Source organism: Sapajus apella, unplaced genomic scaffold, assembly GCF_009761245.1.
Source record: "Sapajus apella isolate SASKATOON/1434 unplaced genomic scaffold, GSC_monkey_1.0 scaffold33, whole genome shotgun sequence".
Taxonomy (NCBI): domain Eukaryota; kingdom Metazoa; phylum Chordata; class Mammalia; order Primates; family Cebidae; genus Sapajus; species Sapajus apella.
Window position 1 is genome coordinate 23125414 of NW_022436973.1, and position 17520 is coordinate 23142933.

A 17520-nucleotide genomic window follows, 5' to 3' on the forward strand; every position below is an offset into this window, starting at 1 on the left:
TTTACCTTTATTTTCATTCACTTCTTGGACATTTTATTTGTTTGTTTGTTTATTTAATTGTAGAGACAAGGGTCTTGCTATCTTGCCCAGGCTTGTCTTAAACCCCTGGCCTCCCACTTCGGCCTCTTAAAGCGTTGGGATTACAGGTGTGAGCCACTGTGCTTGGCCAGATTTCTTGTTGTTGTTGTTGTTGTTGAGACAGGGTCTCACTCTGTTGCCCAGGCTGGAGTGTAGTGACATGATCTTAGCTAACTGCAACCTCTGCTTCCTGGGCTCAAGTGATCCTTTTGCCTCAGCCTCCTGAGTAGCTGGGACTACGGGGTGTGCGGCACCACACCTAGCTAATATTTTTGTATTTTTTTTAGAGATGGGGATTCACCATGTTGCTCAGTCTGGTCTTGAACTCCTGGGCTCAAGCGATCCACCCATCTTGGCCTCCAAAAGTACTGGGACTACAGGTGTGAGCCACTGTGCCCGGCTCACTTTCTCTGGATTGAGAAACGTAGGCCCTTCTGCATCCCCCTCCAAGTTAAGGGAGCTGGCAGAAACCTGTGTCCCTAACTGTGTCCCATGGAAAAAGTCTACGAGGGTGGTCATGGCCCTTCCCCAACTCCCAAAGTCTGGAGTCAAGGTGGACCACTGTGAGTGTGGGGTTCAGAACTGTCTGAACCAAGATATTGTGGAGGGCAGTTGGTGCAGAGATGGCTCCAGCTTCCCTGGAGGACAGGTGAAGCCACTGTCTTCCTCCTTTTGTAGCTGACAAGGGCCTGACTGAATCAAAGTTCTCACATTCCAAGAGAGGAGAGAGAGCATGTATGTGAGAGGAAAGAAAGGAGAGAACCTTGGTTTGGTGTGTGTGAAACTGGGGAACTCGAGGATCAGCCCCAAGATCGGGGCTTACTGGAGTCCCAGCCATCAGTGGGGAGGTCTCTGAGCACTCTTCCCAGAGGCTGACCTCCACAGATGAGTCTGAGATGGGGGGTGGCCAGAATCTATTCTGACTCCAGGGGGCCGAGATGTAGGAAGGTGTCCAGAGGCAGGCAACATGGTCCCCCTGGCAGAATTGGAGGTCCCAGGGCCCTGCGCCTTCTTGTCCATGGCCTGGCTTTGGCTGGCAGAGGGAGGACTGGTCTCTGGAAAACGAACCAAGACAAGAAAGAGGAAGTGGGAGATTTGATGCAGGCTGAGCTGATGCTCTCCAGAGCCGCCCTGTGGTATGTGTAGGTTTTAGTCCTGTTTGGTGATGCGAGAGGTGTCGGATTGCGCTCAGCTGTCTCAGGGTGACCTTGGCCTGGCTTTTGCATAAACACATCTGTTGGAGGAGTATGGTCTGCTGGCTGGAGAACTTGATTTTGAACCTGACCTTAGGCTAGACTCTGATCCTGGGTTTTCTAGGGTATAAAATTGGGACAGGAATAACAGCAGCCTCACAGGCTGACTGCCAGGGTCGAATGTGATGATGGAAGGGAAGGGGCCGTGGGAATTGTTTGCAATCAGATCTACTTTCCAGTCCTTCATTGTTTCCTTCCCCTCCCCTAACTCCAAGTTAGGGACAATGACTGCTCCTTACCAAACCCAGTCCCTCTTCTTCTGGGACACGGAAATGGCTTTGGTTCCCTTGTGGATAAGTGTGGCCTGGGCTGGAGTTTCAGGCTGTGATGGGACCACATTCATATGTGTCCCCTAGACTCTTCCCCTTGCATTAGCTTGTTGCAGGCTGAGCCCCAAGATGGTAGGAGCCAAGGTCTTCATATCAGCACTCATGGCTGTCAGGTGAAAACACCCAACGTGGACTTTGTGTTGAGTGAGAAGTGAACTTTTATTTATTTTATTTTATTTCATTTTTGAGAAGGAGTCTCTGTTGCCCAGACTGGAGTGCAGCGGTGCAATCTCGGCTCACTGCAACCTTTGACTCCCTGATTCTTCTCCTGCCTCAACTTCCTGAGTAGCTGGGATTACAGGCATGCACCACCACACCCAGCTAATTTTTGGATTTTTAGTAGAGAAGGGTTTTCACCTTGTTGGCCAGGATGATCTCCTGACCTCATGATCCACCCACCTCGGCCTCCCAAAGTACTGGAATTATATAGGTGTGAGCCACTGTGCCCAGCCAAGAAGTGAACTTTCATTGTGTCTGAGCTGCTAGCTATTTTGTGCCTCTTTGTTGCAGCAGCTAGTATCATTTTATTATAGCTAATACTCAAAAATAATAAAAATAAATGAAATTTCAGTTACGAAGAAATTGGAATGCTCGTATAAAAAAAAACGTTCAGGGCTGGGCACGGTGGCTCACGCCTGTAATCCCATCACTTTGGGAAGCTGAGGAGGGCAGATCACAAGGTCAGGAGTTCGAGACCAGCCTGGCCAATATGCTGATACCTTGTCTCTACTCAAAATTCAAAAATTAGCCGAGCTTGGTGGTGGGTGCCTGTAGTCTCAGCTACTGGGGAGGCTGAGGCAGGAGAATCGCTTGAGCCTGGGAGGCAGAGGTTGCAATGAGCTGAGACTGCACCACTGCATTCCAGCCTGGACAACAGAGCAAGACTCCATCTCAAAAAAATAAAGAAGTTCAGGCTGGGTGCAGTGGCTCATGCCTATAATCCCAGCACTTTGGGAGGCTGTTTGAGGCAGATCATTTGAGGTCAGGAATTCAAGACCAGCCTGGCCAACATGGTGAAATCCCATCTCTACTAAAAATCCAAAAATTAGCCAGGCATGGTGGCAGGTGACTGTAATCCCAGCTATTTGGAAGGCTGAACAGAATTGCTTGAACCTGGGAGGCGGAGGTTGCAGTGAGCCGAGATCGCACCACTGCACTCCAGCCTGGATGACAGAGTGAGACTCCGTCTCAAAAACAAAAACTTCAAATTCTTAAACTGTCAGAGTCATTTCTTATGCATCTCATTCACTTCTCACATCCAAGTGTAAAGTGTCTGTATGCTGACACTGTTTAATTTTAAAACAGAAATGATCTTTGGAAAATGGGATCACCTCAGAGATGGTCTCTTTCAACTTGACCTTTCCTCACTGCAGTGACAGTTTGAGGTGGCCTATGATCACTCCCCTTTGAAGCCCAGGACACTTTCACTTGTTCTTAGCCAAAAGGCAGAGGAGCAATAGCCCCAAGACACGTTTTTGGGAACTTTTTATGCGGACTTTTCTCGCTCTTTCATCCTAGATACTCCAGTGCTTCTCTTTTCAGAGAGTATAAACTATAGCACTCGTTGCTTAAGGACACGGATACATTCTGAGAAATGTGTCATTAGGTGATTTTGTTGTTGTGTGACCATCACTGAATGTACTTACCCAAACCTAGATGGCATGGCCTCCTAGACACCTAGGCTATATGATTTAGCCTATTGCTCCTAAGCTGTAAACCTGCACAAAACTTACTGTACCTAATACTGTAGGCAGTTGGAACATAATGGTAAACATTTGTGTAACTAAACATAGAAAAGTTCAGTATATGAAAGATGACAAATGGTAAACCTGTCTAGGGCACTGACCATGAATGGAGCTTGCAGGACTGGAAATTGCTCCGGGTGAGTCAGTGGGTGAGTGATGAGTGAATGTGAAAGCCTAGGACACTACTGTCACTACTGTAGACTTTATAAACATTGCGCACTTAGTCTACACTCAATTTATAACAGCTTTTTCTAGGCCAGGTATGGTGGCTCACGCCTGTAATCCCAGCACTTTGGGAGGCCGAGATGGGTGGATCATGAGGTTAGGAGTTCAAGACCAGCCTGGCCAACATGGTGAAACCCCGTCGCTACTAAAAATACAAAAAATTAGCCAGGTGTGGTGGCACGTGCTTATAATCCCAGCTACTTGGGAGACTGAGGCAAAAGAATCTCTTGAACCCAGCAGGCGGAAGTTGCAGTGAGCTGAGACCATGCCACTGTACTCCAGCCTGGTGACAGAGTGAGAATATATATTCTTTCTTCAATAATAAATAAACCTTAGCTTATTGTAACTTTTTTACTTTATAACCTTTTTTTTTCCCCTGAGACGGAGTGTCACTCTGTCACCCAGGCTGGAGTGCAGTGGTGCTATCTTGGCTCCCTGAAACCTCTGCCTCCTCGGTTCAAGCGATCATCCTGCCTCAGCCTCCCGAGTAGCTGAGACTACAGGTATGTGCCACCACACCCGGCTAAGTTTTTGTATTGTTAGAATATAACAGGTTTCACCGTGTTAACCAGGATGGTCTCCACCCCCTTCATGATTTGTCTGCCTTGGCCTCCCAAAGTGCTGGGATTATAGGCGTGAGCCACAGCACCCGGCCTACTTTATAAACTTCAAAATTTTAAAAAACATTTTGTCTCTTTTATAATAACAGTTGACTTGAAACACAAATACATGGACCACCTGTACAAGAATATTTTTTCCTTATATCCTTATTTGATAAGCTTTTTCTATTTTTAAATTATTTTCATACAGAGTCTCACTCTGTTGCCCAGGCTTGTGTGCAGTGGTGCAATCTCGGCTTACCACAACCTCTGCCTTCAGGGTTGAAGCAATTCTCCTGCCTTAGCCTCCTAAGTAGCTGGGATTACAGGCATGTGCCACCATGCCCAGCTAATTTGTATATTTTTAGTAGAGATGAGGTTTCGCTATGTTGGTCAGGCTGGTCTCAAACTCCTGACCTCATGATCCGCCCACCTAGGCCTCCAAAAGTTCTGGTATTATAGGCATGAGCCATTGCACCTGGCCAAATTAAGAATTTTTTTTTCTTTTTACTTTTTAAATGTTTCTTGTTAAAAAACTAAGACACAACACACACGTTAGCCTAGGTCTACAAAAGGTTGGGACCCTCATTATCATGGTCTTCCACCTCCACATCTTGTCCCACTGGAAAGTCTTCAGTGGCAATGGCACACATGGAGCTGTCATCTCCTATGATAGCAGTGCCTTCTTCTGGAATACCTCCTGAAGGACCTGCCTGAGGCTGTTCTACAGTTAACTCTTTTTTATATAAGTAGAAGGAATCCACTCTAAAATAATAATAAAAAGTATAGTATAGTAAACATATAAGCCAGTAACATTATCACTGTCAAGTATTCTGTATCATACATAATTTTTATGTGCTAGACTTTTCTAAAACTGGCAGCTCAGTAGGCTTGTTTAGACCAGCTCACCACAGACATGAGTAACGTGTTTTGCTATGATGTTGACAGCTACGTCACTTGGCAATAGGAATTTTTCAGTTCCATTATGATCTTATGGGACCACCGTTTTATATGCAGTCCATGGTTGATCCCAATGGTATTAAGGGGTGCATGACAGCACCACTGCCAGCTGGTATTCATTGGCTCATTCTCTGTGCCAGGAATTCTGGTAGGCACTTTACATGCATGATTTCATCTCAGCTTCACCATCCCATGACGCAGCTGCTATGATTGACCCCAATATTCACCTGTCAAATTTCATAAGCTAATCATCGTTAAGATTCTGATTTCAATCCCAGAACAGTCTAATTTCACACTGTTTCATAGGCTCTTTACACCTTGCCATGTGGCCTTGTAAAACATAATCATCATGACAAAGGGCTTACCTTCCTTGGTGAGTTGGAGCTGGGTGGTATTTTTGGAGCTGCTTTTCAGTGTATCCCCTGAATCTCTGGCTGTGGCTTTGCCTTTGACAGACCTGTGGCTCTTCTCAACTTCACGGAGCTGCAGGAAATAATGAACTATTGGTCCTGGCCAAGGAAATGGGTGTCTGAGGCTCAGAGGTGCTGAGTGAATTTTTTTTTTTTTTTTTTTTTGAGATGGAGTCTCACTTTGTTTCCCAGGCTGGAGTATAATGGCATGATCTTGGCTCACTGCAACCTCTGCCTCCTGGGTTCAAGTGATTCTCCTGCCCACAGCCTCTCGAGTAGCTGGGATTACAGGTGCGCCATACCACGCCTGGCTAATTTTTGTATTTTTAGTAGAGACAGGGTTTCACCATGTTGGCCTGGCTGGTCTTGAACTCCTGACTTCAGGTAATCCACTGGCCTTGGCCTCCCAAAGTGCTGGGATTACAGATATGAGCCACTGCACCCAGCCTGTTTTCAGTTCTTGGTGACTACTTTAAACTGCCTGTTACTGGTCCTCACAACTGATTGAGAGGGCAGCCTGAGGCTCTCAGATTCACACAGCGATTGAAGAAATCTGTAACCAGAGGACAGCAACCCTTTCAATCCTGTATTTCAATGGTTTTCTATACCTGGGCAGGAGCCCGGGGAGATTAACAGAAGAAGGTGTGGATGGCAGGGACCAGCAGCAAGACAGATGAGATTCATTCCAGAAGAGGTACAGAGAAAGCAAGAACAGGGGTTAGGGAGGGTTAGGGTCTGACCTTTAGGGTGTGTGTATGTGTGTGTGTGTGTGTGTGTGTGTGTGTGTGTGTGTGTGTAGAGAGCAGTCAGAAGTAGGGTGTCAGCTGAGATGCTGAGAGAGGCTTCCCAGGTGTGAAGGGAATTCAGGAGCTCTTTTCGGCTAAGGAGCACAAGAAATATGCCATTTTGACAATAATATTTCCTTTAGTATTTAAATATTCACTTTAATTTTTAGGAATTATTGTGGGTATTGGCTTTTTCTGTATGAGCATTGGCTGAACTCACTGAGTTTCTTCTGTTCTTTAGCAACCCCTTGAAATTTAAGTCATATTGTCACACATCGCCAAATAGCCTCAATAATATAAATGCCTGCTACTGAATCTCACAAGTCTACTTCCTATAATACAGATATTTGGGATTTGGTTTAGAAGAAAGTCATTTAGATAACACAGCTGGGAGCAAGAGCAAATTAGCAAAAACCAAAAACATGATCTCTTTTTAACCCTCCAGGATGAAACTCCCAACAGACTCACCGCTTGGATTTTCTTCCTCAGCTGGGCATTAGCTTGGGAAAGGCTTTTGGAAACTGAGTTCAGGTAGTAAATGGCCAGGCTGCAAGAGAAAAACATGCCTCCTATGGTTCTGTGATCTTGGCAGATGACTGGAGCAGGGTGCCTTTCTTGGGGAATCAAGGCAGGATTCCTGGAATCAAGGCAGAATTCCTGGAATTTCAGGTCTGCCTCTGGGTGGGGGGTGGGTGTCCTACAGTCTTATGCTCTCTTCTCAGTGTGCTGGGATTACAGGTGTGAGCCACTGCGCCTGGGGCAAAAGTATATTTTATCACCAAATATAAATTGACTTTTCTTCCCCTGGGAGGTACTAATTAATCCTACAGAGAAAAAATATATCTAAGAATTAAATAAAATATAACATTTTCATTGTTTACAAATGAGAAAATGACCTGGAAAATTCAAGAACTTTGGTTGAATAAATATTATAAACAATACACTCATAGGGTGGCTGTGTTAGCCTGTTTTCATACTGCTGTAAAGAACTACCCAAGACTGGGTAATTTAAAAAGGAAGGAGATTTAATTGACTCACAGTTCATCATGGCTGGGCAGGCCTCAGGAAACTAACAATCATGGTGGAAGGTGAAAGGGGAAGCAAGGTATTTTCTTTACAAAGTGGCAGGAAGGAGAAGTGTTGAGTAAAGTGGGAAGAGCCCCTTATGAAACCGTCAGATCTTGTGAGAACTTACTCACTATGACAACAGCATCATGGGAAAAACTGCCTCCATGATCCAATTACCTCCATCTGGTCCCTTCCTTGAAATGTGGGGATTATGGGAATTACAAGTCAAGATGAAATTTGGGTGGGGACACAAAACCTAACTATATCGGGTTTTTTTTTGAGACAGAGTCTTGCTCTGTCACCCAGGCTGGAGTGCAGTGGCAAGATCTTGACTCACTGCAACCTCTGCCCCCCGGGTTCAAGCAATTCTCCTGCCCCAGCCTCCCAAGTAGCTGGGACTACAGGTGTGTGCCACCACACCTGGCTAATTTTTTTTTTTTTTTTTTTGTAGAGATGGGTTTCACTGTGTTAGCCAGGATGGTCTTGATCTCCTGACCTTGTGATCTGCCTGCCTTGGCCTCCCAAAGTGCTGGGATTACAGGTGTGAGCCACTGCACCTGGCTAAATACAAAATATATATATAGAAAATAAATAACATTTATATAAAAAAACAAAAACTAGTTTAGAAAGTATAATGGAAGAGCCATTCTAATTTAGTATAAAACAAAAAGATGAAATGCAGAGGAATTTAATAAGAAATGTGCATGAAATTTATGAAGAAAACTTAAAAATATTATTGAAGGACATAAATGAACAAATGATAAAGAATAAAGTATTCCTGGATTGGAAAACTTAACATGGTAAGTGTGCCAATTCTTTCTGAATTTTTTTTTTTTTTTTTTTTTTTTTTTTTTTTGAGGCAGAGTCTCACTCTCTTGCTCAGGCTGGAGTGCAGTGGCATGATCTCGGCTCACTGCAACCTCTGCCTTCTGGGTTCAAGGGATTCTCCTGCCTCAGCCTCTCAAGTAGCTAGGATTACAGGCGCACACCACCACACCTGGCTCATTTTTGTGTTTTTAGTAGTGACGGGGTTTCACCATACTGGCTAGGCTGGTCTCAAACTCCAGACCTCAGGTGATCTGCCTGCCTCAGCCTCCCAAAGTGCTGGGATTACAGGTGTGAGCTACCGCGCCAGGCCTTCTTTCTGAATTCTAACGAAAATGATCACAGATTATTTTTGTTGTTGTTTTGGTGCTAGGCAATCTGACTCTGCGGAAACTCAAAGAAAGGAAGAAAGGAAAGAAGAAAAGAAAGAAATGAGCAAAGAAAGGAAAGACTCCTTTTTCTGGTCTTGACTGAGGGACTTGCATTGGTCCAGCTCTCCAGAGAAAAACAACTGTAAATGCTGAGCAAAATTTACAAAACTGTAGTTTAAGACATGGGAGAGTGACTAGACAGGTAGACTAAAGGGGCTTGATGCTTGAGGGAAGGGAAGCATGTGAGGTGAGCGCCTCATTCCTCCAGGGTTTCTCCCTCAGAGTATTTTCCAATTTGTGACCCAGAAACAGAGTCCAAGCAGAAAGTGGACATCTTAGAATGTGGAGAAGACGCAGGTAAAAGTTAATTACTGCCAGTCTTTGGGACTTTGTGAGAGGAAAGTCTCATAAGTGCCGAAGCAGGAGACTGAAGCCTCAGCTAGTTCCTGTCTAATAAATAAAATGTAGAAAGAAGAGTCTAGTTAGGAATAAGTATCATGAGTGATTAGATATTAGTCTTATTGAATATTAAGTATCAAGAGTGATATTAGTCTTACTGAATATTAAGCCTTGATTAAAGTCCTCTTGTACTTTATGCATAATTATTTAGGGACTTCAGGTTGCTGTGGTCAGGGACTGATAGGAGACACTATGACTGTGGCCATGAGGCAAAAGCATTAATACCTGTGAACAAATCAGCAGAGACAACCTATTGAATGCCGAAACCAAGCCCTCTGTCACACCCACGTAAGAGTTGCTGGAGGGCATCTGAAATCTCTGCGGTAGCGCCAGTGCTTGGGGAAGCACCCGCTCGCTACTCAGCAGACCTTGTAAGGGAACATCTCCTGTCCTTGGGTGAGCTGGAGAACATGCCACTCCCCTGGGCTCTTGTGGAAAGACTGATATCAATCAGCCCAACCCACAGCTACCTGGGGGATTAATTGTCTTTATGTGGTGCTGTGCTGTATTGGCCACAGTCTGTGTCTGCTTTCACTCCCTACTTCTGCACCTGGTTCCTCTTTTGAAGATAATAAGAAGTAGCATAAATCTTGAAGCCCTTGTTCTTACTTGGCAAGCATAACATAAAGTGCTGATGCATCTCGCTGCCCCCTTGTTTGGCTACTTGAAAGCCCTGGGCCCCTTGTTCCGTAGACACGTGATCTGTTTGAAGATTCACCCTACTTGCCCCGCTCCCCTGTTTTGCACCTAATAAAAGTCAGAGTGTACAGGCATTCGGGGCCACTACCAGACTCCACGTACTAGGTGGCAGTGGACCCCTGGGCCCAAATTTGTTTTTTCCTCTTCATCTCGGTGTCTTGTGTTTTTATTTCTACAATCTCTCGTCTCTGCACCCATAGAGAACACCCACTAGAAGCAGTAGGGCTGGACCCTATAGGACTTGAGGGACAGAATCCCAGAGAAGAACAAATTGCAGATAAATAAGCCAAACTCTGCATACAAATTACCCTCAAATGGTTGACCAATTCTTCAATTGCTTCAGGAAACCCAGAAGAAAATGACACCAGGGAGGCTGAAGAGCAGAGGAGAGATTTCACAGTGGCTGTAGCAGTACTACTGGAGAAAGAGAGTGAGTAAAAACTGCAGAATTGGGAAAAGAGAGAATGAGCTTTAAGTCCTGCCAAGGTGGAGGGAATTGGTAAACACCGTAGGCTTTCATTTGAGATCCCTAAAAGACCATGCTCAATAGTAAGGATCACATTGTAGGAGTAAGGTCAGTGTCTTGGAAATAGGGCAAAACTGAAATAAATCAGCCCTGAGAAAGCCCAAATCGAGCAATAGCAAACTGTTTCCCAAAGATGGCCACAATAATATGACTTCCATCATACATGTGCTTCCAGAATCTTGCCATTGCCTCATCAAGAGATGAGTCTATATTTCTTTCTCTAGAACCTGGGTATCCCTTTGTGATTGCCTCAATAGAGTATGTCGGGAGTAAGTAAAGATGCCATGCATATCCATTGCATTCTCTTGGGATGCTTGCTCCTGAAACTCAGCCACCATACTATGAGGAAGCCCAGTAATCAGCTTGTGGGAAGGAATTGAGGCCTCTAGTCCACAGCGCTTGTTGAGTTCCCAGCTGACAGCCAGTGCCAACTGGCCAGTCATGTGAGCAACCATCTTTTTTTTTTTTTTTTTTGGAGATGTAGTCTTGCTCTGTAACTAGGCTGGAGTGCAGTGGAGCAATCTTGGCTCACTGCAACCTCCGCCTCCTGGATTCAAGTGATTCTCCTGCCTCAGCATCTTGAGTAGCTGGGACTACAGGAGTGTCCCACCATGCCCAGCTAATTTTTATATTTGTAGTAGAGACAGGGTTTCACCACGTTGACCAGGATAGTCTCGATCTCTTGACCTTGTGATCTGCTGGCCTCAGCCTCCCAAAGTGTTGGGATTACAGGTGTGAGCCACCACGCCTGGCTGTGAATGACCATCTTGAAAGTGGACCTTTCAAAAAAAAAAGTGGCCCCTCCAGCCTCCAGCTGAGCTGACCCAGAGGAAGTTGAGTAGAGAGGAAAAGAATGATTCCCACTAAGCCGTACCTAAATTGCAGATTCATTAATAAAATATTATTTTTCAGTTTTTGGGGTTGTTTCTTATGTAATAATAGATAGCTAAAACATCAAGCCTTGACAGGATTAAGCGATCTAGTATTCCATTTGCCTTTCAGGAAAAAAAACCCATCCCTTTGAGGAAAGATAATATTATTCATAGCCTCTATAATTTTTCATCCACATGTCTGGAATCTAGTAAAAATTACATGCCATGCTAAAATTAGGGCCGATGATAAGAGGAAAACAAATGACAACAAAAATACACCTAAGTGGCCCAGATAATGGAATATCAGGCTGGGATTTTAAAAATAATTATAATCACTATGTTCAAGAAAATAGAAAGTTGGAGAATTTCACCAGAGAGTTGGAAGTTATAAATAATAGTCAAAGGGAAATACAACCACTTTGGAGAGCAATTCTGTAAAATCTAAAAAGATTGAAGAAACACATGCCTGTGACCTACAATTCTGCCTCTAGATTGTTGAAGGAGATATGTACAAAATGTTGGCTGGAGCGCAGTTTGCAACAGCCCCCAAGTGGAAACAGCCTAACTATCCCTATGCAGAGGAATGGATAAACTGTGGTTTATTCATGCAACGGAAAATAGGAGAGCCTTCAAACGTGTACTCATGTATCCACATGGATAAATCCCCTCAATATGTTGATTGAGGAAAAGCATATAATGTGAACCATTCGTGAAAAGGTTTAAAAGTCTTGAAACAGTAGTATATACACATGTGATTAAAAGTACAAAATATGCACGGAAATAATGAAATCTAGTCTGAATATATTATTCAGTTACCTTTGGGGAGGGAGGAAGAAAGAAGGATTGGATGGGTCTCGAAGTGTATCTGCAATGTTTTATTTCTGTTACAAAGAAAGATAAACCTGAAGTAAATATTGCAAAATGTTAACATCTGTTTATTCTTGTGATAGTGTACAGGAGTGTACACTATCTCTACTCATCTGTATGCTGGGAATATTTCATAATTTTAAAAAAAGCATGCCAAAATGTTTTTTCTAAAGAAAAATGCTAACATTTTTACTAGCACATTTTTTGACGACAGCAATTCCAATCCAAGACTCTGGCTTCCTGCTTTTCTTCCCTAGTTCCTTCCTTGAGCATTTACTGTTTGCCAGCTATGCTGTCGGCATTAGGCTGGCGGTGGGGATACAGAGATTTTCAAACTCGTTTTCTATCCTCAGGACTTTACCAGTTGTTGAGGGTGACGGTGATGAAGGAACCAGCTTGTTCCAGTGCATAAGCTGCTCAATCGAGTACTGCTGTGGGCCCAGCTAGGGTCAGGCCAAATCACTGTTCAGCTTCCTGAGAGGCTCAGAGCCCACAGTTCTCTGATATTTCTAGTGAGCATTTTAACGGGAGTAGTTGCAGATACTGTCAGAGCTCACCCAAATTTTCAGTGTGCTCCAAAAGACTTGCACTTGATGGTGCCTTCATCTCTGTTACCAGAAGCTTCCCCTTCATCTTGGACCCTCCACTGACACCCCCTGAAGCCATTTACCCAGGAATGCTGCTGGGAGCTGGTCTACAAATGCCCCGAATCCTCCACACTTAGGGAGGGGTAACTCTGAGGCACACTGCCTTCCAGAATTCCTACAGTGATAACCACACACTTTCTTTCCCTTCCCTGTCTGAAGTTCTACCCACTCCCCAATAAAATACTTGCACTTAAATCCTCATCATGAGTCTGCTTCTGGAGAGTGCAGACTAAGAAGGCAAGATGAAAAGGACCTGCCAAGGAAGTCTAGAATTCAGGGAGAGGTTTCCGTGGGGTGGAGCCATGGGTCCTGGCTAACTTACAACATCAGCAGGATGGCTGGGATGATCAGGCCTGGATTGGCGAGGAAAGCAAAGATCTTGCCCAGGAAGGTTGGGAAATCATTTTCAATGGTCTCCTGGAGGACATCATACATTCTGTTTTTCCCACTGGAAAATGGAGAGGACACATTATAACATGCTGCAGAGCGCCCGTGGCATTCACAACTGTGTCCACGCCCCCTCAGATCCAGGGCTGCTGCTCCCACTGCTTTCCTGGAAGAACCAGAGCTCTGCTCCAAATGAACCGCGAGTGAAAAATTCCCCTTGAGGGACTGCCATTCTGGCGAGGGTTGATGATTGTGTTGGCATACTGGCTCATGAGCTTTCTATCCTAAGTAACTTATAACCTCTTAGCCTTCACTGGTCTTTTGTGCCTGACACCTTCCTCAGCCAGAAAAAAATGGGTTTTCTCATATATTCTAATGGGAGAAATTGCCTGTGTTTGTAGCTACCAGACCAACATGGAGCTTCCTTTGGGTCTGGAAACAGTTCTGCAGAGGATGATGTGCTGGACAACCTGAGTGTCTCTCAGAAACGCCTACAATTAACCTTCAGATTGTAAGTCTAGGAGATATTGGATTACCTAGGACAGGCTCCTGGACAGTTCGCAACTGTAATTTTTATTTTCTTTAAATACTTAAGAAGCATAAGGCAGATTTACTTCTACAAATGCCGGCCCAGAGACTCCTGGATGCTGCTGGCTCTTGGTTGGTAATTTTGGTGCCAAGAGGTGGACTGTGGGGTTTGAAATTCCTAGCTTAAATCCTTGCTCTCCCGTTGATCACTTGTGAGACACGTAGACAATCATTCTCTCTCTTTTTTTTTTTTTTTGAGACAGAGTCTCACTCTGTCACCCAGGCTGGAGTGCAGTGGTGTAATTTCAGCTCACTGCAACCTCCACCCCTGGGTTCAAGCAGTTCTCTTGCCTCAGCCTCCCCAGTAACTGGGATTACAGGTGCGCACCACCATGCCTTGCTAATTTTTTGTGTTTTTTTGTGGAGACGGGGTTTTACCATGTTGCCCATGCTGGTCTCAAACCTCTGATCTCAAATGATCTGCCCACCTCGGCCTCCCAAAGTGTTGGGATTACAGGCATGAGCCACTGTGCCTGGCCTGTCACCTATCTTCATATGGTTTGTGAGCTAAGAATCATTTTTACATTTTTAAGTAGCTGAAAACAAATCAAAACAGGAATACTATTTTGTGACATGTAAAAATTGAAGTATAAAATTAAAATTTTAGTGTCTGTAAATAAAGTTTTCAGCTCATTCATTTTTTGTGCTATAATGACAGAGAAGAGCAGTTGTGTCAGAGACCATTTGTGGCTCTCTCATGCCTTACAACTGTTGCCCAGCATACCACAAATTGCAATGATCCTCTTATAACATGACAGGATTTCAAGTGCCGGGCACATCACTGTATCACGATGTTTCATTTATTATCATTATTATTACCAGGGCATACTCACCACGTAAGAACAAGAAAAGTGAACTTTACATGTTAGGCTTTTATGTGACAGTCGAGTGTAGATTATTTTGTTGTTGAATTAGATGGTGTGTATCAGATTCCAGTACCTGCTGTTTGTCACGCTTGTAGCTTAAAACAATACAAATTTAGTATCTTACAGTTCTGGAGGCCAGGAGTCTGAAAGGGTTTCACTGGGCTGAAACCAACCTGGAGCAGGCATAGGATGACAGTTATACACATTACAATACCAAAAAGGAGAAATGGAAGGAAGAAAGGAATCACCAATCTCAAGCAATTTTTGAAATCCAGTCAGCCAAGCTCCATTAGGGTTTTTTTTGTTTTTTGGTTTTTTTTTGAGACGGAGTCTTGCTCTGTTGCCCAGTCTGGAGTGCAATGGCGTGATCTCGGCTCACTGCAACCTCTGCCACCTGAGTTCAAGTGATTATCCTGCCTCAGCCTGAGTAGCTGGAATTACAGGCAACTGCCACCACACTCGGCTAATTTTGGTATTTTTAGTAAAGATGGGGTTTCCCTATGTTGGCCAGGCTGGTCTTGTTGAACCCCTGACCTCAGGTGATCTGCCCTCCTTGGCCTCCCAAAGTGCTGGGATTACAGGTATGAGCCACTGCATCTGGCCTCCATTAGGTTTTGAATTCCTAAGAATAAACCCAGGGCCCAGCCCTCCAAACCTTGTTTAGGAGGAAGCCAAGAGAGGCCTCTTCCATGCGGTTCTCCCTTCAGCCTGGCATCTCAGGCTGTCTGCACTTCCACACGCTCCTTCTCTAGACTGATCCCCTCCTTCTGTGTGAACCCTGTTTGCCAGGTGGCACTGCTGGAGCGCTCCTGCTAACATCGCTGGGCTCCGACCATCACAGGCCTCTATCTAGGTAAGTCCCTTAGAAACTGAGAAGGACCAGATCAGCGTTTCTCAAGGTGTGCTTGTGGGGGACATGAGTGACTTGACTTTACATGCTAATCTGCCTGGTAACTTCTAACTAACCCCGAGACTGGGAGTGCCTCCCACACGTCTAGTGGATGGATGTATTTCTCTTTATGTAGGAACCCTTGTTTACTGTAAGTTTCCTCCAAAACAACCCCTGGTGCTGCTGCATAAATCACAGGCTGTGATGTCCAGAGCCACCTACACATTCCTTCCAGAGCACGCATACTTTCCCCAAGATAAAAGCCCCGGGTCTGGGGGATTGAGGTGTGGAGATCTACCTGCCTCACGCTGCTTGCGACCATGCTTCTGTCTGTAGGTTACCCCTAATAAATCACCCAAACTCGACAAACTGCATTTGTCTCCTTCCTCCTTTGGGTTCTCAGCTCTTTGGGCATTTGGGGACTGCTTTGCATATACGACCCTTTTACAGAACAGTGTTTCTCCTCATTGGTAGGCAAGGTTGGGGCTAGAGTGAGGCAGGTGAGGCCTTGGGTGCACAATTGAAGAAAGTAATTGTGCACCTCAATTACTCATGAGTTGCTCATGTGCGGTGTAGGGCGCCACTCACCTGCCACACCCTGTTTCCAGTCCTGTATGAGTGATCCATGCAGAAAGGGTTCTGTGGTCAATGAGGATGGAGACACTAGCTTACAGGTGTTACTTCATTGCCTCTGATTCTTCAGAGCCTTTAACAAGGGAGCATGCATCAAGCATTTCTAAGTGAGATAATGGCAGGCAGAGGGGGCAGTATGTCCCAAACTGCTTTAACCACAGAACCTCTCCTTATGGAGTCAGCAGAGGGCTTTGTTTTCAGAAGGTCATGCATTTGGAAAGATAGCAGTAGATGCACATTATCTCTTGATCTATCTCCTTACGTAACTATTTGTCCTTTTATACAATATCCAGTCTCCTAACTAGCTTGACTCATATCGAGCCCCCAGGCCAATGCTCTAGAGAGCAGAGAGTGTTCAGTTGAGGTCTGTCAAGAGTCCTCTGCAGCTGCTTCACATTTAAATGGCACATGTAAGTTTATGATAATTCATCTTCAGAATATCCACCATTACTTGTCCTATGGTAAAGTAATCCCAGGTAGTAAGTTATCCATGTGTTAAAGGATAGAACTGTGCTGTCCAATGTGGTAGCCATTAGCCATGTGTGGTTATTTTAACTGAAGTTAAGAATGAAATCCTGTCATTTGCAGCAACATGGATGGAACAGGAAGTCATTATGTTAAGTGAAATAAGCCAGGCACAGAAATACAAACATTGTATGTTCTTACTTACATGTGGGAACTAAAAAACTGGATCTCATGGAGGTAGAGAGTAGAATGAGGTGACCAGAGGCTGGGAAGGATAGAGAGGAGCAGGGATGAAGCACGGTTGATTAACTGGTACAAATATACAGTTACATAGAGGGAATAAGTCCCATAGCACAGCAGGGAGATGACAGCTCACAGTAATGTATTGTATAATTTCTAAGTTCCCAACACAAAGAAAAGATAAATGTTTAGGTCAGGCATGGTGGCTCATGCCAGTAATACTAACACTTTGGGAGGCTGAGGTGAGTGGATCGTTTAAGGCCCGGAGATTGAGACCAGCCTGGGCAACATGGTGAAACCCTGTCTCCACTAAAAATACAAAAAATTAGTTGGGCGTCGTGGTGCCTGCCTGTAGTCCCAGTTACTCGGGAGGCGGAGGCACAAGAATCGCTTGAACCCGAGAGGCAGAGGTTGCAGTAAGCTGAGATGGCACCACTGTACTCCAGCCTGGGCGACAGAGTGAGACTCTGTCTAAAATAAATAAATAAATGTTTGATGTGATCAATATCCCAGTTACCCTGATTTGATCATTATACATTGTATACATGTATCCAAGTATCACATGTACTCCCAAAATACGTACAACTATCAATTAAACATTATTAAATAAATTTGGAAAATAAATACATGAGAAATTCATTTTCTCAGTTCCTCATTTCAAGCACTCAACAGCCACAGGTGGCTGGTGGCTACTGAATTGGACAGCACAGACACAGAACAACAGAACATTTCCA

At 44.6% G+C, this 17520-nt stretch overlaps 1 protein-coding gene across 1 annotated transcript in view; it reads right to left on the reverse strand.

Moving 5' to 3' along the window:
- Positions 1-420: 420 nt before the first annotated feature.
- Positions 421-17520, reverse strand: part of TMC2 (transmembrane channel like 2) — a 99085-nt gene continuing 81985 nt past the window's right edge. The window contains exons 16-19 of the mRNA XM_032295619.1: positions 13041-13166; positions 6853-6931; positions 5555-5672; positions 421-1133 (exon numbers count right to left, since the gene is read on the reverse strand). Of these exons, the coding sequence (XP_032151510.1) occupies positions 916-1133; positions 5555-5672; positions 6853-6931; positions 13041-13166 (541 nt within the window). The 3' untranslated portion in view covers positions 421-915. The remainder of the gene's footprint in view (positions 1134-5554; positions 5673-6852; positions 6932-13040; positions 13167-17520) is intronic.